The sequence below is a fragment of the Brachyistius frenatus genome, unplaced genomic scaffold (assembly GCF_029030835.1).
Source record: "Brachyistius frenatus isolate BFR_SWC_R1_liver_20210118 unplaced genomic scaffold, ASM2903083v1 Contig_53, whole genome shotgun sequence".
Lineage (NCBI taxonomy): Eukaryota > Metazoa > Chordata > Actinopteri > Embiotocidae > Brachyistius > Brachyistius frenatus.
In genome coordinates this window covers 2,057,501-2,080,635 of record NW_027210652.1, presented here as the reverse complement: position 1 = coordinate 2,080,635, position 23,135 = coordinate 2,057,501, and the positions used below count along the sequence as shown (strand labels likewise).

Here is a 23,135-nt window from a genome sequence, read left to right as displayed (position 1 = left end):
AAATGCAATAAATGCAAGCAGAAACAAAGCCCACAGGAACCTGCACTTAATAAAAAACTTCGTCAGAGAGTTCCCGCTCAGGTGAAGAGAACAACGGCCGCGGCGGAGAGGAACCCTGACAGCTTTAAAGGATTAAGGAAGTGGAGCAGAATATCTGGAGACATACAATTAGGAGTGCTGCAGCTCCGGCAGTGTGGCCTCTCAAAAAACTAATTTGTCGTATGCACTTGCCTCTGCAAAGAGTGAGAGCGAAGGCAGACAGGGAGGTGCTGCTGGTGGAGGAAGAGGAGGAGGAGCAGGAGGAGGAGGAGGAGGAGCAGGAGGAGGAGGGGTGGCAGGCCAGAGGAGGTTCTGAGATAAGGAAGGAGAACAAGTGGGACCTTCGGGGGACTAATTATCTTTTTAATAGAGCGAGGCAAATGAGTTCTGACCTCAAATTAATCATTAATCAATATATTAGTATCAGCATCGCGATATATCGGTGGTGGTGGGCGGACTTACAAAACACCTGAAGGAACACCTGGACCAAATTATTTTAGAGTTGAGCAGAATTAATTTTTTCAGGACTTGTAAATTGTAAATTGATGCACAAATACCACTGAATAATGATAATATTAAATTAAATGTACTGTGTAAAGAATTTAAACGCTGGTTTCATCAGCTCTGATGCACTCTGAATCACAGAGGACCGTTATAAACCGGAACCGGAACCGGAACACACCTGAACGGCTGGCTGAAGGAGCTCTCGCTATGTAGCCACTGTTAGATTAACAGACGTTTACTCACCAGGAACGTGGAGAACTCAAACTTCATCCCTTTAATTTCCGAGAGCTGAAGGAACAACAACGTTAACTCTTGTTCTGATTCTGTTTTGCCAAAAGTTTAAAAGCCGTCGTTTCAAACGAACGCACCACTTCTTCTGTTATTGGACTGAGGGCAGACTTTACGCTACAGCGACTCACTGTACCATCGAGTGGTATAAAGTGGTACTACAAGACAGACCGGGCCGGAGCTAACCGAGTAGCATGCTTACATATACATACGTAGTTTAATACATTTTTGAATGCCCCTTTAATGTTTCAAATTTTATCAACTGACTATATTTGTATATAAAAGTCAAATATCCAATGTTATTACCAAAAGTAAAATATTTTACATTGAAATGTGCCCTGGGAGTATAAATTGCCTCAAAATAGAAATAATACAATAATCCTGTTAATGTACTTTTATTTTTCACACAATTATTATCAAAACTGCTCCAGTAGAATTTATGTTTAAAAAAAAAGACAAACTATCTCATGGTTATCATGCATTTTATTGGAAATGAGACAAACAATACACAGATATTGTAAGGTCAACATTTAACCAAACATCAATAGAAAGGAAACAAAAATAAAAAAAAATCATACAAAACATCCAAACAAAAATTATCCAAATGCTCAAACAAAAAACTAAAAAGTGTGCTGAGCACAAAATGCAATTATTTAATCTTTATTAAAGTTGTTTTGACTAAAATTTTATTCAACAGTTCTGATCAGGTTACATTCATGTGTAAACATTGGTATGAGGCAAGACATTGGAAAACCTACAGTCATTACACCTTCCATCGTTGCACCGTTGACGTTAAAATGCAGCTGCAGGACGCGGAGGTCTACTTGGTTTGTGCTCGGAGGGCAGTTTGAGGAACCGTTCATCGACAGACAGCTGGCGTTATACCCTGCTTTTGGTCAAAGACATGAACATATAATAAAGGAGCGTGAATGGGGGAGCGTCGTGTTCTGGTCCCTCAGAGGTTCATATTAACGTAATATCAGCTTTGAAATGTGCAAAGAAACAGATTCGCTCTCCTTCCCACCGCCTCCGACGCACGGCACCGTCTGTTATCTCCAACTGTAATGATTGTTTGATCCCGGGCACTTGTGACAAGATACATTTGGAACGAGGAAAAAACCTTTTCTGGGAGATGCATTTGGATTTCATAGTTCCCATCAGCACGGAGGCTCTATCTTTGATACACTGGTTTCAAATGACATCAGCACGAGAAAATAGGCATGGGTGGAAGTTTTAAATTGAACTATAATAAACATTTACACGGGTACATACTGTACTCTCCAAGTTCATTCCCCAGCAAATAAAAGCACCGCGGCTGAGGGGAAATCATTACCGAGACAGGCTTTGCAATTGCAAAAATAATTCTATGGCAGGATAGAAGAACACTTTTCACACACACTTCTGCTGAGTGTTTTTTTTTTTTTTTTTTTTTTTACACCATTGCACCTCTATAGTTTGGGTTTGAGTCTGATTTTAAACCAAAGCATCATTAAAAGAGGATTTAGAAAGTTTAGCTTTTAACATCGCATCTGTCCTTTTCTCAAATGTTTTCATGGATATTGGATTATAAGAATGAGCTGCAAAACAAAAACACAGATGGGTTACTGTATGTGATGTCATAGCAATTAGTACCGTAATCTTTTCACATAGTATATCTGTCATCCTCGACAGCTTCCCTTCGACAGTGTTGGACTTTTACAGTCAGGTTTTCTCATGGAAAAGGCATCACTCTCCTTCCTCTGGTCTCAAACCAAAAAAAATCATCTAAGCTCGCACCAAGTTCTGCTCCGAGGGCTTCAGGATATGTCCAATATAAACGATGCGCTCTGAACAGTTCCCTTGACGTGTCAGTTGTAGGATCGAGAGCTCGGCTGCGGCCCCGGGTCTCGCTCCGCCACCTCTGCACGGTCTGCGGATCCACGGGGTTCGTTAGAGAGTCCTTCAGGCCGGGAGGCCGAGAGCGTGCCGGAGGAAGCTGCTTCGGCTCCGGGGTGCGACACCGACGACCCCTGCTGAGTCCCAATGCCGATCCGGCGGTCCGCCGGAGGACTGGTCAGACCCAGCGTGGACAAGGCGTCCAGGGTGCCGTCTGGATCCACCATCATGTCGATCACTGGAGATGAGCAAACGAGTGAAATCAGTCTGAATCTAACACAACGTGGTACAAAACAGAAACACAACACGGCGCAAAGTGTCTGCGTTTTGTGAACTAGTTCACTCGTGGCTGCTCGTGTGAAGTTAGTGTGTTCTGAACACTAAAGAGAAGCTTGAGATCCATACCTATCAGCTGTCTCTCCACTCTCCTCAGGTCTTGAAGGATGTTTGTAATCTCCTGTTAAGAGAGCATTAATAAAAAATGAAGGCTGGTTGAGATGGCGTGATTAAGGGAGCGAAAGCTCCTGCACCAAATAAATCAGCTCGATTAATCTCTCCGTTGCTGCAGGAATAAGTTTGGAGCTGAGCCCTTTGCACTCACTGATGCTTTACGAGCGCAGCGACTGGTGAGTCTCTTCGGGGGTTCACATCAGGCCAGACTCAGTTAAAGGCAGAATTTGTTGCTCTCAGAGAGGCAGAAGTTTTGTAGCTGTGAGCTCGTTAGTCGTTCTCCATTAAAACAACTGTATTCTCTGAGAGAAACATTTAGATGGTATCTCTGATTTGATCCCACGTGCAGCTACAGTTCTGACAGCACTCACTCGGATTGCTTGCAGTAAATAATCAGATATTGTGTGGAAGAACTGGAGTTGCAATATTCCCATTCAATCAAAAGCTAAATGTTTAATGATATAAATAATTCTCAGGCAAAACATTCCCTCCCTGTTTACATATCGCATCGCTTTTCAGTCTGTCATTTGATTCAATCGATGCCAAAAAAGAAACATTACGTTGATTAGACTTCCCTCAAAATTCCAGTGACGGTATTCAAATGCTTTGCAAAAAAACAACCACACTGCACTTCTTTACACTTGAAAAACGGTACAAATTAGTTTTGCAAGAGTTAGCAGTCAATGTATTATAGTCAAATATACTTTTGTTATAAAATAATTAGCTTTTCTCTGTCTGTTTTTCCTCAAAGCAATCTATCATTTCCAAAAATGTCACTCTGGACCAAAAGGTCTGTTTAAGAGCAGTAGGACTGATTGATCGACCGCACCACACACTAATGTTGTCATTCCTTTCCCCGAGCTGCTAGCGTAGCTAAAAATATCCCCATCTAGTCTGTTTCACAGTTCTTCAGCAGACAGAAGTGGACACGTCGATCACCTTGTTGGAGCTCTTCAGTAGCAACGAGTCGTGCTCCGCCTGCAGTTTGGTCTCAATCTCTTCCCATTTCCGGTCCTTGTCTTTGAAGAGGATCCTGGAGGTTGTTACAAAAATAGATGAAAGTCAAATTCAATAAAACACGCTTCATACAGGTGTCGATAGAAGTATCAGCTGACTGCTACAGAGATCTCATTCAGGTGTTGTTTGCAGATCATAAGAGTGTTAAAAAGCCTTTGAGTTGTCAACCTAATGAGAAAAACACGGAGCTGGTTGGCAGTGAAGCTCTGTGATGTGTCACTCAAACTGTGCTAGTTGGCCCAGTTCCAACATAAAACACCAGCAGGAATCTCACATGATGCCGTGTGTGTCTTCTTCTGAGCGCAGGAGGCATTAAACATACACACAATGACAGAAACAGCACACGCAGCCGTGTCGAGCGACGCTCACCGGATCTTGCAGGTTGTTTTGTCGACAGACTGCCGTATCCTGGTGGAGAGCTGAGTCACAGACGCCAACAGTAAACTGTCTAAGATGGCCTGATGGATGATGAAAAGAAAAAAACAAATCATTATATATAGCAACGCTTTTAACACAATGACTGGGCAATTTACAAAATGCCAACACATCCTGTTCAACGCCGTTGGTTCATTCATCAAGTGTAGATATGACTATGAGAACATTCCTCTTCACGAACTGGTCCACTGACTTCGAATCTGTTCAGGAGTGAATATAACAGGCATATGTGGAGCTCCCTCTAGTGGCACACGTGACACAGGCGTGCTAATCTGCTGCACCACAGCAGGAAACTGCCGTCAGAGTCCAGGCAGAAAAATGAACTTGCAAGAGTTCACACTTTGCATACGAGACGTAGTCTAGAATAAGTTGCGTAGCACCTTAACCAGAGATGAAATACGGTTCAAACTCTTTGAAGAGCGGCGTCGTATGCAGGATGTCTGTGGTCACTCACATCGTCTCTGTTCCACGTCTGTCGGCGGATGGAGCGGGAGCTCTGCCCGCCGGAGCCCCGGGGCCGAAGCTCCACGGCCCGCCCGTTGGTTCCCTGAATGCCGCTGTGCTCTGCGGAGGAACCACCCAGGTCCAAGCTGTCGTCAAACACACGCTCCTCCAACTAAAACAAGAATAATGTATGGAAAAGAGATGATATTTATTCAAATCCTCTCATTTGACAGCTTTACACAATTTAAACTTGATAACAAATTTCAGGGTTATTTTAGGCCGCAGTACAAAAATAAACCCTCTGATATTTAGGAGTTACAGCCTTCAAACAGAAAAAGCCACGTGATGCTGTGGTTATTTTTAATGTGATGAAATGCACCAGAGCTCCGGGGTCGGTGGCCGCAGGGCTGACGGAGTCGATCTCTCCCGCCACGTCGTGAATCTCTCTGGCGAGCATGGCGAGGTCTTTGGCGAGATCTTGGCTGATCCTGATGAACAAAAACAAGTACATCACCCTCTGACACGCAAAGATCAAACTGTCTTCTTTATATTTGGTGATAATTATTTCACAGACGTCATGCAACAGTTCATAACCATCAAATTTCAGCACTACATACCCTTAAAAACCTTTTTTTTAAATAGGTAAAAATAGCCGTACAGCCTTTCAGCTCGAAGCAGAAGTGTGTTTGAGAAGCGTTCTCGTGACTCACCAAAGCACTTCTCACCTACGTACCTGGCTATCTCCTCGCTGTGTGTTGTCCAGTCTCTCATATACTCGTCCTGTTCCCTGGAGTGCTGCTTCAGGGCAGCCAGGCCGGCAGGATTCGGGGTCGCCGGGGCCGAACCTCCGAGCTGGGCCACTCGAGTGGACGGGAACGGCCGCGCGTGACCCCGCTTGGAAATGTGGCGGTTGGAGCCGTACTCGTCCTCGGAGGTGGAGGCGTACTCCACCGGCACACGGCGCCAACGAGTATTGGCTGAGGAGGGAATAACAGTGGAGTTCAGATGGAGCTGAAAATGCAGGTTGATGTTTTCTATTCAGGTAAATGTTGGTTTTTAAGGAGGTTCTACAGGCTGTGAAAGCATCATTTGCAGGATTTCCATTGAACATGCCCACAAATTGTTCACTATTTAGAAAACACTTACATGCAGGTGCGCCGTGTCCGTACGTGGAGCTTCCTTTCCCCTTGTCGGGCAGCTTGGAGGCGCTGTTAGCTCTGGCTCTGGGTCCAGACACCGAGGTCACGTTGGACCCTCTCGGCCCTTGTCTGATGCCGTAGTCCCCTGCGACGCTGCGGGCCCCCAGACCTCTGCTCCTCGTCACAGTGGCCTCGGAGTCGCTCTGGGCGGACGGCGAGCCCACCCTCGCCCTCCGTGGTTGTGCCAGAGCCTCAATCCGAGACAGTCCCCTCTTCGCCATCCCCGTCCTGGATGTGGAACTGGCCGTAGAGGCCTCAGAGGCCACCGACATCCGGTCCAGATCGGCAGGCTCGGTGTCTGATGAATCCCCCAGCCGGGCTCGCCTCAGCAGGGACGCCCTGGTGGGTCGAGGTTTGGGGGCACTGTTGGTTTTACTGGGTGCAGAGGAGGCTGGAGCCTGCGTGATCTTAGCCCGACTGGACTTGGTGCTGGCCCCCACCGTTGTGACCCCCGTCTGGGCTCGAGCATGTGAGCTTCTGGACTCCTTGGTGGAGGTGGGCTGCGAGTCTGACAGGAGTGAGTTGGAGTTGACGTCATCGTCGGTGAGATCCAGGGAAGTCCAGGGGCGGCTGGAGTGAGGAGGAGCGGACGTCCTGGTCTTGACCCTCCGGTCATGCGTCTCCCTGCTGCCAGTCGGACCCTTGCCGGATGAGCACACTATCGTTCTCTCCTTCTGCTGCCCTGCGAGGGTCCGGCGTTTCTGGACCACTTTCCTGGCTCCATCAGCCTGACTCACTGTGCTCGTCGTGTCCACATCGGACTCTGGTGACATGGAGCCTTCAATGGACTGACTCGGGGGATCCCCTTGGTCCGACACGGTGGTTTCTAGAAAAGCTGCCACGGCGTCGGAGTCCTTGTGCAGCGTGGCGCCGTCGACGCCGGCCTCCCGGCTCTGAGTTCTGCTGCCCGTGAGCGCGTCTATCCGCGGTATGAGCTCGATGGGAACGTTGGCGCTCGGTTTCTCCACGGTGAAACTCTCCTGCCTCAACAACGGCTTCCCGCTACTCTCCCTTGCTTTGTCCTCTTCCTTTTTCCTCTTGCGCGCCTCCTCTATTCTCTTCTCCCCGCTGGTCAGTGGACGAGGCGGGAGCTTGGTCAACACTCCTGAATGACCCGACCTCCCACCGCCGCTGTCCTGCGATTTGGCCGGCGACGAGCGACCGGGACTCCCACCGTGACCGGGCGGGTTCCTCCCTCGGAACACCTTCTCCTCCTGGTTGTCCTTCTCCTGCAGCTCCGTGTCCTGTTTCTCCCCCATGTCTGCACGCAGGCCCGAGCCGGGCGTCCTCCTCCCCAGGCTGAGCTCCTCACCAGGCAGCTGGGGTAAAGTCCTCCTCTTCCGCTCGGTGTACCCGGAGGAGGCGAACGAGGCCGAGTGGCTGGATTCACTTATTTCAGCTGAAAGGAGAGAAAATCTTTTATTAGTAAAGTGAGTTCTTCAATGAATGTGCATCACACGTCAGCGGTGGGAGTTATTCTACGAGGATTGATTGATAGTGATCTCCGTTGAGTTTTGATTAAGCAATCCTCTTTCTACTTTAATGAACTGTCAATTGTTTTCGAGATGAAAACTGTGTGTAATGATCTTTATAAAAATTGATGAATTTGCTCAGTTATTCCAGAAGCAACAGGAAGTTAACAGATGAACATCAGGATGTCTGGAAAAAGGAAAGAGGGTGGATGCAATAAAAACAGAAAGCACTTTGACTATAAGTTTCCTCGGGTGTAGAAACATGTTTGCATGTTGCACACGTCACCGTACTTTAATGTGAACATAGCAGCTGCTGTGGTCACAACGATGCACCTTCTTATTCTCAAGTCTCGGGTGGAACAGAGATCTGGATCTGATGTTAACTGGACAGATTTCTGTGTAACTTCAGAGCTGCTTTGTGACTCTTCTCTTCTTTCTTTGTTTCATCTTTTACTCTGTAATTGTCTCTTGTGGTCAGACTTTATTTAACAAAATGTTAAATACTAAAGTTTTATATGACCAGGATCCTTAAATCATGGCGGTATTTAACTAAACACTGAGAAAAGTACTGTGACAAGGTTATAGTAGATAAACAAGTGGATGAATAGTTGACTTTAAAGGGACATTAAAATGTTGTGCCTCTGTCCTCTGTGACCATGATGTGGCTGTCCCCTCCGGATCCCTCGGGGTCCGTCCTGATGTGGCTGGCAGCTAGAGTAGCCCACTGAGACACCCAGCGAGGACCACCCACCATCAGCTCCTCGGACAAGACCTGAGCCACGAAAACATGAAGCAACAGATCAACCGTTGACCTAAAATGAAGTAACAACTACGAATACATGACTAGAAAAACTGATTCCTGCTTTTGCACCTCTGTCTCCATGCGTCCAGGCTTTCCTCTGTCTCCGGTCGCAGACCTCTGAGCGGTCAGCCTCTCTCTTTGGTCAGCGCTCCCCAACCTGGACACGGAGCCCGACTGCTCATCCACACCGAACACCTGAAACACACACGAGTGAAAATCATTGTTTTATAAGACGATCACAGATATTCCGTCTTCCTCACCTTGTCGATCAGCTTCCGAGCCTCTTCTTCTTCGTGATCTCCGTTCTCCAGCTCGATGGTGTAGGTCCCTCTGTCGCTGTAATCGTCTCCATGGTGATAGCACTCGTCACGCCCGCTCGGCTGATGCGGCACCGAGCCGCGCCGCCTCTCCGCCGGTCCGCCTGCCGCTTTGGAGGTCGAGGACTTGCGACGACGCGCCGGACTGTCCTCCTCTGCGAAGAGACCCTCCGGTACGTTGGCGCGGCCTTCTCTGATCTTCATCCCGGCTCCGCCCCACAGACCCCACGAACGCTGCTCCAGGCCGGCGGCGCGCTGCTGCTCTCCCAGCGCGTTCTCCGAGTCGCTCTGAGTGCCGTCTTCGTGTTTACTCCCTGGAGTGAGTGTGTGTGTGGAAGAGAAGAAGGTGACAGGTCAGAGTGAAATGAATACTACCTTGTATCAATCTGTACGTATCGTATACACTCACCTTTGAGGCTCCTCAGATGTACGGGCACGTCGCTCTTCACACTCTCCCCGTCCTCCTCGGCGACCGTCTCCTTCAGAGCCAACGGCAGCTCGTTCTGAGCCAGCCAGTCGGCCACTTTCACCTCCGCTGCCACCATGGCGGTCTGAAGTGGACTCAGCTCCTCCCCGACTCCTCCCCTTTTAGGGCGCGGCCTGGTCTCTGGTCCCACTTTGGCCACTCGGTCTTTGACGGTGACTTTACCCGACGCCCCGGGGTCAAACTCGATGGTGAAGGAGGCGTGGCCGTGGACGGGCTCGGCAGCTGCGGGACCGCCGGCCTCCTGTTCTCGCGAGGAGGGGTCGCCGCTCACGTTACCCGCTGAAGGAGCTTCCTTGGTCGGGATCTCAAAGTAGCTCGGCTCCTGACTGGAGGCGGTTTGCTGAGCAGACTCACTTTTCTTGGTGTCTGTCAGAATTAATGCAAACAAATCTAGTGGCACCACTGAACAATGTGAATCTATTAAAATGTCTGATTGCTAAATTGTGATATTTAAAATAACACAATGCATACTAATCAATGCCTTAAGTACATCAGGAGATTTCTTGTGATCTTCATGCAGAAGTGTTGATACCTGTTTCAGCTTTTTCTCTCTTCTGCTCGGGGCTCTTGTCCTCAGGCCTCCCTGGTTGCTGCTCATTGTCTCCCCACCAGGCAGGTTGGCCGTAGAGGGGCGTCCCCCGGTGCAACGCTGCGATGTCTCCTGGCAAAACCAACCGGTTAGTGAGTCTACATGCTTTTACAGCTGGGGGGGTCCTGGCGGTTGAGGGGTTAAGTTAAAGGTGTAGACCAGGAAATACAAACGGCTGTCCACTTTGTAGTAAAGTTATAAAACGAAATAGATTAAAAAAAATTAAAAAATTAAAAAAAAAGAGCTGAGTGGTCGGTACATTCACGACTACTTAAAGAATACAATTATCAGTTATTTTCATTATTAATTTATGTGTAGGCCATTTTTATATTTCATCAATTATTTTTTTACTGAAAAAAATGTCACAATGTTGTTGTTTTTTTTTACAATTTTTTACAAGTACCTGAGATGAGTTGTTAAGTTGCCTGTGTTGTGTGTCCTGTGGGCATTTTAATTCGAAACCAATCATACAAATTCTTGTCAGTTAATTTTCTGATAGATGTTTTTCTTTATCATACTCAATATCAATAATATTACAACATGTGCCCTGTTTCTGTCGACGTCCGGGCTCACCTGTCGTCTTGTCCTCGGCCCTGCCGGCCTCCGAGGACTCGGCGGCGGCTCCGTCGCCCAACGGCGCTGCGGCGGCCTCGGAGGGTTTCACCTGAGGTTTGGGTGGTTCTGCCTCTGCAGGTTTCTTCTGGTTCAGCTGCAGCTGGCTGCTCAACTTCTCATGCTGACAAAAGAGAAGGAGGAACGAGGACACTTTAGAAAAGACTAAAACTAAAAAAGATATCAAAGTTAATCTACATTTTGTTTCTATTTTCTGAGCTTCAAATATACTGTATACTTTTCTTTTTTTTAAACATCGTATTCATAGCTTATGATTAAAAATACATGCTGAATATTAACGCTGGAATATAAACTGCCTCATTAGGATGAAATCTTGTCTTTTCCGCAGCTACCTGGGCGGTTTGCTGTGATGAAACAGCAGATTCATCAATCTTGGAAAGCAGTTTTTGCCCAGTTCAGCGGGACTCTCTGATCTCTCTGATTAGACTCCAACTCTACGGTATTTCTACAAACTAACGATAAAAAAAAAAGTGCCAGAGTTTTCTGGCCTGTCCTGTTCTGAGCAGGCAGATTCACCCTCCCCGCAAACATATCAACTTCAGTTGTTGTTTTTTCCAGCGCACAGCATGCTGTCTAACCTTGAGCGCCTCCTCGGGAATATGCAGCTCTCCTCGCACCACGGTGAACAGGTTGGTATGTGAGACGGGCTAAGGCAGAAGACTTTGCAGGGATGAGAAACAAGCACTGGTAGCCTCATCTATTATGCAGCATGCAGAGCACAATGAGCATTCAGAGCAATTCATGAGCAGATCCAGTTCCACTGACGTCCATGTTCACTGACCTTGTGCTGCGTGTCACTGGGTTGGACACTTAACACAAGAACATATTCAAAGGATATCGTATCCAAACCTCAATTTGTCATCACTTTTCAGCGTGACGTAGATTTGCTCCTGTATTCTGACGTCGTTGACAAAAGTCTGCAAACACATGGAAAAGAATCTGGTTGTTCAAAGGTGAGATTATCTAACATTTCAAATTTTATTCTTCTCAAACATCAGTCCTCTTTGTGCCATGTCCATAAAAACAAACTGCAAATGTTTAATCAGAATCCGGGACTTTTTCTGTTATTCTTTGCACAGATATGTCTTGATTTTAAAAATGTAAATTTGAATATTTAATACTGCATTTATGTAAAGCGCTTGCACGCATGTGCTATGTGAAGACATACATCTGTACAAACACAAATGTGTTTATTCTTAGCTATAATAATAATAATAATAATAATAATAATAATAATAATAATAATAATAATAATAAACTTAGCTCCACTCAGGGAATCACAGAGTTGTAATTTTTGGATCAAAACTCAAACTTATATGGAAATAATACCAAATCTGTTCATTTAGTTTTACAAAACAATTTACAGTCAAAGAGCATCTTTAACCCTTTCTGCCTGATTAAGTTTCAAAACAAAAGATTTTGTTCCATATGACCCTGATGACATAATCAGGTTTATACTCACAGACAAGACAAAGTTTCTTCACTACTGTCAGAAATAATTAGCAAAGGTCCTTTTAAGACACCAACAACACGCTCACCCCGTTCAAGCTGCCCAGGTCCTTCACTTTGTGTTCGTCCGTGTTCGGCTCGTAGTTGATGACGGCGTGCTGCTTGTCCACGCTGCGGGACTGAATCACACAACATCCAGTCAATCACTGTAATCCACTCTAATCTGGCCGCGGAGTCGCAGCAGTTTACCTGCAGCATGAGCTCGCAGTCGTCCCTCCCCACGAAGATCATCTCCCTGGGGAGACGGTGCCGGATGCCCCCGCCGCTCACCAGGAACCAGGAAGTGAGACTCATCTCTGCTCCGCTCGCTCACCTTTGACCCCTTAACGCATCCTGCTGGAAACCAGGACAGAGTTGGTCCCTTTGATCAGAGGAGACATCCGGTTCTCACGGCGCTGACAGGCGTGACCGAAACTTCATGCAATTACAGCAAGCAAATTACTGCAGCATCTGTGTGTCATATGCACGGCAGCTATTTCGGTCATCACCCGAGGACACTGACATGCTCGTCACTCCAGAGCAGCTAAACAACATGAAAGGAAAACTTTAAGCGTGAAACAGCTTACAGAATTTCAGGCATCCTACGAAACTCCCCGAGTGAACAGTTGAGTTTGAGTCGCCCCGTCACCAAAATCCTCTGGAAAAAAACAAAACAAACAGGAGACGTTAGAAAGAGAAGAAAGAGGAGGAAGAGGAGGAAGAGGAGGAAGAGGAGGAAGAGGAGGAAGAGGGGGAAGTGAGGATGGGAGGAATTATGAGACCGGCATCCAGATAGGCAGAGATAATGATATGTGCACTAGGACAGATAGTTCAACTGGATGCAATGCAGAAAGTCAGACGGACAGACGGACGGACGGACGGAACACACACACACACACACACACACACACACACACACACACACACACACACACACACACACTTAAAGCACACAAAGGCCAGAAAGAAGCAGGAAGTGACAGAAACAGGAAAAATAAAGAGAGCGGTAAACATCTTCCGTTAAAAAACCAACATTTCTGCTCCACATGATTCTCATATGACTTCCAGGCAGCTCTCAGGATTCACAGACAGCACAAGAGCTCTTTTCACTGAAACAAACAGCCGGTTCTCCCTCTGCAGCACCATCATCATCATCATCATCATCACCACACACACACACACACACACACACACACAGGCCGTGCTGACTCACGCTCTGGGAGGAACCATAGGTGGGTTAGTGGGCTTTAATTACGCATACTCTGTCATATCTGAAGCTCCTTGTTTGTGCATCAACTCAATCCCGGACCGGACTGCTACCCCCCACCCCCCCCCCCTCCCCAACCCCCCTCTATATATGGACGCCTGGATCACCCTGTCACTCTGGCCTGGCTCTCAGTGGCCCAGATCTCCTCTTTAGACACTTGACCACACACGCCTTCATCTCCTCTCATATGAATCTCCTTTGCAAGATGACAACACGCGAGCTGAGCGTGCGAGATGATGGGCTGAAGTGGGCCAATGACAGAGCCTGAAAATTAGCTCACTTAGGCCACGTCTGACTCCGGTGTTCGTCACGGAACCGGTTTGATAACGGTACTCTGCAGCAGTGAGGGATATTCCGTTCCCACCATCTAAAGACAAAGATCGTGCACATGAAGGTATAAATGCAGCTCCAGAGAGTCCACCTCTTATCACCGACTTGTCATCTGAAGCGTACGTTGATCCCTCACGTTCAGGACAGCGTTGCACGCGCGCCTTCAGGAGCCAAACGGGCCACCTGCTGATTTAGACAGATTTACCGCGATAGTAAACAGGTGCTTTTAAGCCAACTGAAGGGTTTGTGGAGGCTGTCTGCTCGCGTGCATCCACGGATCTCGGCCGCTACATGGACGACGGTTGTCGCAGAGACAGCGATGCTCGTTTCACCGCCTCCATCCTTCGAGCCGAGGAAGCAGCGAAACGCATCGGAGCAGCTTCTCCCACAAACACACACGGAAACAGAAAAGAGTCTCACCAGGGGCTCCGCGGACATCAGCATCCGACGTGTGGAGGATTATGAACCGCGCTGCTACCAGCCCGCTGCCCAGCCCAGCTCCTTCGACGTTACCACGTCTTGGCCTCACGGTGGCGCTGCGCGCTCGTGCAGGAAGAGCACATGAAGTTATGTAATGCCACACTGACAGCAAACCATGAGTGGCCCATATTAGATTAGATGGGTGATTGTGGCTTCTGGACAATGACTGCCTACAAACAATACAGCCGTTCATGTATCATTATTTTATATAAACTTTCTATACAAACCCATAGTAAGAATAAAAGCTATATGATGGTATCATTTTGTAAAATAGAATATATGAAAATGCTTATTATTGTACACAATATTTTAGGTTTTGATGATATTTGTTTCTGTGCCTTTAAAAGAAATGATGTAACCAAGTATTGGAGCAGTATTTATATTTCACACCTGAACTAAAGTTTGCAATCAAAAGATTAAAAAATAAAATTTAAAAAAAAGTGCAAACCTGGAAGGTTTTTTGTTTACAATCCCAGCTCAGCTGCTTTATATCATTATATCTGGACACACAACAAACACCTTTATGATTATATATTTAATGTCAGTTTCGTATTGAAACACTAGATGGCGCCAAAGCACTAAACTGTGATGTGAGTGCAGCCAATGATACCGGATCAATAATGGGGTTATTAACACGGCATCAATAAAATCATGACACTCAAACTGAAAACATGAAATAAATAAAAGTAAACCAAGACTTTTCAGGATACCAACAATCAGAAAAAGCAGCACAGATATCTTAGTAACTGATAATAATTAAAGACGAGGAGTTTATAACCTATATGTGACTAACATGGTTCAAACTCTACGCCTATTATAACTTAATCTATTATGATTGTGAAGATATTAAAAAGAAAACAATCCATTTGTTCAGATAATTTCTGACAATACGTAATTATGTAATTATAACAATAGGGTGAGATAAGACAGAAATCCGTTTCAGCTCCTTTAAGGTTTCATCACAGTAATTATCAGCCTATCATTTAATGTGAAGCCAAACTTCATGATGCTTTAATCCCTGGCGGTGTCTCTGAATGATGGAAAAGCTTGCATTTATATATATATATATATGTATAGTTTTACTTATGGCTTAAGGCAATATTTCATTATTTGTAGATTAAACTAAAGAACCCAAACAACCAATGCAGAGGAAATGTACCTTTACCTGAACTATTTGAATTCTTTTGGTGCAAAATTTTCAAATCTAAAATGGCCTGGTTGTATTTGATTTAAAATCCAAACACCTGCACAGCAAAGACTATAAAATGACAGATATATTATGTAACAATTACAACAATTACAATAAGCTCTGCCTATTTTCAATAACAGAATTTTAGAGGTGACCATAAGTTAATTTTTTTGCAGTGTGTTAATGCCCCAAATGGCCAGGAGGCCGAAGTGAAGCCTTTAAATGTTTAGCAGGTTTTGTTTCTGCTTATCTGGAAACTTCACAGATTTCACTGATGGACTCAGTTGCATTACTCACAAATTATAATTAATTTAACACATTTAAAACTAAAATTATTCTGTAAATCAAAAGACTTTTGATTGTAAATAATCCATTTTTTTCCAAGTGTGTTTTTAAAGTTGAAAGTTTTCTTCATGTCTGTGATGTTCCCACTCTCAAACCAGAAAGCGGAGAAATCAAACAAACGCAACAAAAAGCTCAAACGTAAACACGGATTTAGATTCTCATGTTGTCATGGGAATTAAACCAAAAAAAGTCATTCAATTAACCACGAAACACTTGATTCTGTGCTCATATAATAATGCAGTCTGTGAATCTACATACGCGCTGCATATTCATATGAGCATGAAAATAAAGTGACAAACATGAATGTGGGAGGCTTTCTGCTCTTTGGTTCACTGCTCCTCTCTCTCTCTCTCTTAGCCCAACCCCCTTGATCCTTTTCGTCCATTGGTGTCTTCGGGGTCTCCCCCTCCTCCCCCTCCTCCCCCCCACCTCTTCCATAGGTAGTCCATAATGAGTGTCCATTGGTTTTTATTGCGGCTGGTCCCCCTCCCACTGGCCGCCTTCGCCCTGCCCATGTTTTCTATCTCAGTCGGTCCGCCTGACGTTCAAGTTCGCAGGAACGTCACGTCCGCACTTGAACTTGCAGCTCCGGGGGGCTCCACCGGACCCCCATCAGTCTCTCTTTGCGAAAAAGTCATGAAGAGCTCCGCACAGCCCGCAGCGCGCTCCGCCTCACCCTCTGTGTGATCCGCAGCTCCTGTGGGTCTTTTTTTTTTTTTTTTTTTTTTTTCCCCTTCTTTCCTATTTGGATGTCAGACGCATCAATGAAGACATTTCCTTTGGAGTTTACCTTGTAGGAACGGATTTCCCGATGTGAACTCAGCTGAGACGCCGCCACTAAACCGACATGTCTCGCCGCAAGCAAGGCAAACCCCAGCACTTGAGCAAACGGGAGTTTTCGCGTAAGTGGAGATGAATCGCATTTTGACTTAATGTTGCTGCTTTCCCCTCTCAGCGACCCTCCTCCGGTTGTTTGGTTCAGGGCAACTTCCTCGCGGAATTTGAATGGGTCGGATACGGCCACGTACGGACCCACCGCCGTCCTCAGTGAAATTACAAGCAGATCCGGGACTACAGGTTCTCTTTAAAAATCACCAGGGGCTCTCCCGGTGAAACTTTCGAAACAACGTGACAGGCAGCTTCAACTTGGGTTTGTGAGCGCTTGTATAACGCAGCCTTGAAGGTTTCTTTCGCCATTAAAGGGCATGCATGAGCTTTATGGCCAGAGACCTTTGGCTATAGGAAGGCAGCGGAGGCTCTCAGCTGCTGGCACTCCGAGAAGTTTCCATGTGCAGCTCGTGAAGCCATTCCAGCACTACGACCCACAGCTTCTTCTGCTTTTATTGTGAGGATGTGTTTGTGTTTCAGGACGCAGAGAAGTGCTGTTTCCACACTTGTCCACAGCGCAGAGACCTCGTGTGCGTTACCGACAAGGAATGCACTTTCTTTGCAACCGATTCCTCGCGGCTGCTGTTTAAACTCTGCATTGTAAATGTGGGAGGTTATCTGGAGACATTCAGAGATGTGTGTCGTATTAAACACGCAGGAATCTCCGTGCACGAGGGCTGCTTTTACGACCACGAAGAGCAAAAGCAGGAAAGTGTTTTTACGCGCGTGTGATACAAAAAAAAAGTCAGAGCATTGATTTCGGCTGCTCGGCAGGTTTTTAGCCCTCTGAGACACATTTGATGTTTGCAGGAGAGTTATGTCCCACCGTTTGTCCGATGACAGCAGGAACTGCTTTATCAATACACTCCTCGTGCGTCAGTGAACGTGGAGACGTCTCCACATTCACAGGTTGTTTAAATGTAAGTTTTAAAGCGGAGATTAAGAGCCCACGTATTTCTTTTGTCCTGAATTATTCGTGAAGTAAACGTGTCGCTGCATGCTGCTCCAATTTCGGTCGAAACCAATTACGCTCTCTCGACATGTATTCCTTCATTTGCCGGATAATTGACGGAGGGGGTTGCCAGTGGGGGGCGCAATATGATTGGAGTCCTATAGGCCATTGATGAACTTGAACTTGATCCACTTTATGCCTGAGCTGCTTGACCAGCCCAATGCAGAGGATCGTTTTGTAGAAAAAAGGTGATTGTATATTTGATGTTTCCTGCAAAGCTCAGGCATGTTTCTAAAGGGCAGAACAACATAAACAAAAGCAAAATATTGAACATACTCAAAGAGGATTCAGACATAAAGTGTGTTTAAAGACAAGAAATTCTAGGTCTGTTTCCATGATTCATAAAAACATAGATATTTTACTGGTGCAGGTGCTTATTTTTTTTCTGTGACCCTCATCAGTATTGTTTACTTTCGCATGGTTTTCACTCGTATATTTAATTTGAATGACAAAATACTTGAGACTGCATAATAACACTTTGCATAATTTTGTTTTGGAGCTTAATTGTGAGCTGTCATGTTGCAAATGGACTCTATTACATATTTATACGGGCAGAGAGAGGGACTCATAGATCGAATGATTTTTTAAATTAATTTGAAAATGGACCAAAAAATGTACTATTAGCTATTTCGAAAGAGAAAGTGGAGAGAGATTATTGATCCACTGTTATTACAGGGAGTCGTAATGGTGTAAAATGGCAAAGGAAGAGGCCTTAATGATTTACCTGATGGAGAAACAGACCTGCTGCTGCAGCTCAGTGGGAAACACCGAGCCTGAACTACTTTAAATTCTGGCACGGTGGAGATGTCTGAAAAAGGGATTATATTTTAGTTTTCAAAGTTATTCACATCACTCTTGCTTGGCATCAAAACGAGATTATTTGGTTTGAAGAAAATCTTTCCACCTAACCCAACCTCACACACCTCGTCTGTGTCCGTGGCATAAGCTGGTTAAGATAAGCAGCAGTAAAAATAGGGGCGAATTCTCTCATCTTTAATGCAGTCGAACATACAAGTAACAGGGCCTATCTGGCATAGTCCCTCACCACCTTCTCATCTGACCCGATATAGAATTAAAGGTTGAAACGGCGGCGAGAATTCATCACATCTTATCTCGACATCCCAGTCGGGGCGCCCAATGTCGTTTACCATGTGGTTAGATTACTTCTTGTAAAATGCTCTCTCTCCTCTCTCTCTCTTCTCTTTTCCTCTCTTCCTCTCTTCTCTTTTCCTCTCTTCCTCTCTTCTCTTTTCCTCTCTTCCTCTCTTCTCTTTTCATCTCTTCTCCTCTTCTCTTCTCTTCTCTCCTCTTCTCTTCTCTTCTCTTCTCTCTGCCGGTACTTCAGGGACCTACTCCACATCCAACCCCTCAATGTCTAACCTTGGTTCACGAGATCCCAGCACTTTTAACGAAATGGGGTCCAATCATCTTGAACTCAAATTAGAATCTATTTTTTGATTCTCAGAGGTGTTAGGTTCATTAAAAAAGCGAGATTGGCAGCACAATAAAGAGGGTCAAGCAACTTAATCGTTTGACTGCTGCCTGCAAGCTGAACATGTCAGTCCTTATCGAAGCCGTCTTTCTTTCTCTTCCTTGCTTCCTTCCTCAAAATATTTTAAACACATTACACAAGCTGACCCTGTTCTTTTAGATGTCTGCAAGCATTTACTGTAGCAGTGTGAGACTCCATAATGGGACACATTTGTTTACAGCCTCTCGCTGCACTGTATGTCACCATCCTCTCTCTCGTCTGCTCCTCCAGCTGAGCCGCTCTCAGGTGTTTTACCGGAAGACGTCTCTCAGGACTCCCCCAGGCTGGGAGTGGCTCAGGGCGAGCCCCTAAAAGGGGACCAGGACCTGCTGACCTGCGGCCAGTGCCACTCCCGCTTCCCCCTGGCCGACATCCTGCTGTTCATCGAACACAAGCGGAGGCAGTGCCACGGCAGCCTCTGCACGGACAAGCCTCTGGACAGGCCGCCGTCCTCCCCGCTCGCCTCGCCCCTCTCCACGTCCTCCTCGCACTCGCGGACCCACCATCAGCACCCTCGGAGGGTGCATCAACCTGTGGAGGTGGCTGTTCAGGTGTCGCCGCAGGATGAGGATTGTTTATCTGCACCCTTGCAAGGAATAATCCCCAAGCAGGAGAATATCACAGGTAAACACACGGGGAGCTTAAAATGGCTGCCATGCACACGTAAACAGATGAGCAGGGGGAAAAGAAAGAGAAGTGTGAAGTGAGTCTCTGAACGTCTAAAGGTGTTTGGAGTGGGTCACGCTTTCTGAGGTTCACAGAGAGTTTATTTCAGAGGAGAACAAATGTTCTCTGAGATTTCCTTGGTTTTGCTGCTGGTTGTGAGGATGTATCCAATCTGCATAACCAGAGTGTGAAATATCTGCTGCTACATTTAGGAGCTGTGAATTTCCCTGAGCTGAGTCATGCACCCATATGAAGACCAGCCATCCTGAAAGGGATTGTGAGAAAAAGGGAAACGTTTGCAGACAGTGAAAAAGACCCAGAGACAGAAGAGACGGACTTCGTTTGGTTTGTTGCTGCATCACAGATGTGCTCCGATGCTGTGGACTCCAGATCCTCTCTCATGTGGTGGTGAGAGATGTATCCCGATCCCTCCCTGGCTTATTACACTGCCATATCTCTTGTACCCTCAAATATGCGCCTGCAGAGGCTCCCTCTGATGCTAAAATTAAAAAGAGATAGAAAAGAATGTAATTATGCTGATCTGTCAAGGAAGAAGTGTTTATTTGAGGAACCGTACGGCCACTAATTGTCAGTGTTTTTCTTGATTTGAGTAATTAAGGACTTCTTAAGGCGGCTGGTTGGTTTGCTGGTCGTCCACGGGGGCTAAATGAGGCCGTAGTGAAAACATGAGTCGCTGTGCAAACAAGCATGTGTCCCTCACGGCGGGTTTTATAGAGAGGGGTTTGATTTGGACCAGCCCATTTGGAGCGGTTATTCATTTTCCTATAACAGATCGGATGGCGTGCCCAGATTGTGCTGATTGTCGTCTGGTGCGGTTGTGATTTAATTTGAACTAAAACGCGTGTAGAGCGGCCGTCGATAACGTCCGGCGCTCCGGCTCTGCAGATGGCGGCTGTTATTTGTTGTGTTAGTTAGCCCTCTCGCAAACAGAATGACCACTGTTCATTAGTGCAGTTAGTTCAACATCTGTGCACACGTGGATACGGACACACACACACACACACACACACACACACACACACACACACACACACACACACACAGCTGACATGCCCCTTGGCCTTGTCAGCTGTTCGAACATGCTTTTCTTTGCTCATTTAGATCATCGTGGAGTTCACATGATATCAGAAGGTCACCAGCGACGCGCGCGGAGCTTTATTTATAGGCCCTGTGTATCTGGACATTGTGTAACAGTCAGGATTTACTTGGGTTAATGATGAATAGATAAATGCGGTTGCCGTCAGAGGAAGATTGCATCCTGTTGTGAACACTTCGTCCGATTTCTTTACAGCCCTAATATAACATCTCAGGTCAACGTCGCAGATAAGGAGGAGATTAACTCACAATAGGTTTTTTTTAGGTCAAACAGAAGATGCAGGAGCGACCACACATCAGTCACGTATTCATGTAAGACAGCCCCCCCGCCCACCCACCCACACACCTCTGTTTTCTTCGTCTCAAGATTGATGGACCCGTCCTGGCAGTGCCAGCGCGCCACCCCGTGCTCCATATGGTAGCTGCCATGTTCCCTCACCCTGCTCAGTCAGAGCCGACACCGAGCCGAGGCGTCTCAATACTTGCTGTTCCTACACGTCGTGTCCAGTCCACTCTCGGGGAGTGTCCTATACCTTCCACCCTTAAAGATGTACCGTATACCGCTGCACTGCAAACCCTCAAAACCAAAATGCACCCCCCACCTCTCCCCCTCCTCCTCCTCCTCCTGAAATATCATTCGACACAGATGGATTTCCGTGCGGGCAGCAGTTTATAAAGGCGAGCGCTCGGACTGGGGTTAAGGAAAGGAGCTGCCGGACCTAAAGGGAGCCGACACCCAGGGTGGTTGAACTTGGGGGAGGGGGGGGCAGTCTGTAATAGACCCAGGAGCTGGAGATGAAGCTGCTCGGTATCTGTCTGTCTGTGGGACAGCTGAGGCCGTCTGGGAGTCTTATGGCTGCAGCTGGGGTTGGGGTCCGCAGTCTGGAGAGCTGTGGGCCGTAAGGAGGGCAGAGCAGCCTGTGCGCCGTCATTTGCATGATAAACAATTTAAGATATGCACGGGGACATCGGAGCTTGTCTGCAGATTATGGATGGCCCAGAAAAAAAAAAAAAAAAAAAAAAAGAGCAGATGATGGTTTTCTCAAAACAAAACTCAGTGATTGCGGTGTGCCGTAAAAACAGCATTTATTTCACTCATAGAGTTTATCTGCATTCAAATTCATTATTTCATGGACTAAAATGTGGTTGTTGTTAAATGATGGTCTGACTGATTAGAACAAGATGCTCTTCATAGCTGCAATTTAAGGAAACAAAACTGCACTACTGTACACAGACTTCTTTAAATACCATAATTAGTATTTTTTTTTTACCAATCATCTTGTCTCTGCTGGATTCTACGACATCTTGGCGCTCGTTTTGCTCCGTTATTCTTCCCTGTGTGTTCTTCGCCGGCGTCAGCGCCTCCTCCTCCTCACCAGCGCCTCCTCCTCCTCACCAGTGTAGCCACGTGTGTTAATGAGGCCATTGTAGCTGTGCAAATCGACCACCATCTCACACTTCTGCCTCTTTCCAGCGCACCGCCCGCGTTGTAACCTGGACTCTAAATCGATACTGAGTCAATTATAGCAGCCACCTTCCAACACCCCTCCACCCCACCCCCCCTCCCTCCCAACCCCTATTTTATTTCTCTATGATGAGGAAAAACATTCAAACAGTATTTCTGGTACCTCATCTCTTGGACTGTTGTGTGTCTTCCTGCAGCAGCTTGCCTGTCCTGTTCCTCCCCGTATGTCGTGGAGACAAAGGTATTTAGCAGACTTCGTACTGGCACCGTGCCACCTTTCTCCTCCACCCCCCACCACACACACACACACACTTCCCCTCTCCCCCTGTCCAACTCCCTAGTGTACATACACACTGGGTATCTGTATGGGGGGCTGAGCAGTGCGTGTCATGTGTGTGAGGCTCCTTGGTCCTGATATCTTTCTGTGTCCTTAGTGTGTGCGTGTGCAGGCATGTGGGTCACTGCAACTTTACACGCGGTGCCTTTGTTTCGGTGATCACTTTAATTGATACTGAAAAGGCACAGATGCATGCGGCTGTAATTATCGGACGCCAGCTAATATTTTAACATAAGCGCTCCATTGTCTGTAAAAACTGACTCTAATTCGATCCTACAGTCGCTCTGGGCTTTGATAGAAATCGCTCCTATTTTTGGCATTGGGCTCCACTAAGTTTTAATGAAGGTGAACAGAAATGGTTTTAAGGATGAATTTTTCATAGAGGACATTTTGTGTTTCCTGCAGCCGGGCTTCTAAACACCCACAAATGTTGTCTGTGGAGATTTGTCAGCCTTTGTTGTTGGATTAAG

At 46.4% G+C, this 23,135-nt stretch overlaps 2 protein-coding genes across 3 annotated transcripts in view; one reads left to right on the top strand and one right to left on the bottom strand.

The window, feature by feature from the left end:
- Positions 1 to 1,296: 1,296 nt before the first annotated feature.
- cep170ab (centrosomal protein 170Ab) lies at positions 1,297 to 14,163 on the bottom strand. Of its 2 annotated transcripts, none has more exons than XM_069704966.1 (20): positions 14,057 to 14,163; positions 12,627 to 12,697; positions 12,250 to 12,396; positions 12,090 to 12,179; positions 11,390 to 11,468; positions 11,130 to 11,188; positions 10,492 to 10,654; positions 9,862 to 9,990; positions 9,252 to 9,695; positions 8,786 to 9,156; positions 8,595 to 8,720; positions 8,363 to 8,495; positions 6,199 to 7,650; positions 5,786 to 6,029; positions 5,432 to 5,540; positions 5,063 to 5,224; positions 4,543 to 4,631; positions 4,096 to 4,189; positions 3,112 to 3,163; positions 1,297 to 2,944 (listed from the first exon to the last, which is right to left on the bottom strand). In XM_069704966.1, exons 3-20 carry the CDS (start codon positions 12,352 to 12,354, stop codon positions 2,679 to 2,681), a joined length of 4,167 nt encoding a protein of 1,388 aa, XP_069561067.1. In that variant the 5' UTR covers positions 12,355 to 12,396; positions 12,627 to 12,697; positions 14,057 to 14,163; the 3' UTR covers positions 1,297 to 2,678. The 2 variants fall into 2 exon arrangements, with proteins under 2 accessions (XP_069561067.1, XP_069561065.1); XM_069704964.1 differs by having other exon boundaries at positions 12,250 to 12,393.
- Positions 14,164 to 16,388: 2,225 nt separating this feature from the next.
- The window catches only part of LOC138624625 (B-cell lymphoma/leukemia 11A-like), a 33,865-nt gene continuing 27,118 nt past the window's right edge, over positions 16,389 to 23,135 (top strand). The window contains exons 1-2 of the mRNA XM_069704962.1: positions 16,389 to 16,552; positions 19,313 to 19,705. Coding sequence (XP_069561063.1) covers positions 16,498 to 16,552; positions 19,313 to 19,705 — 448 coding nt within the window. The 5' untranslated portion in view covers positions 16,389 to 16,497. The remainder of the gene's footprint in view (positions 16,553 to 19,312; positions 19,706 to 23,135) is intronic.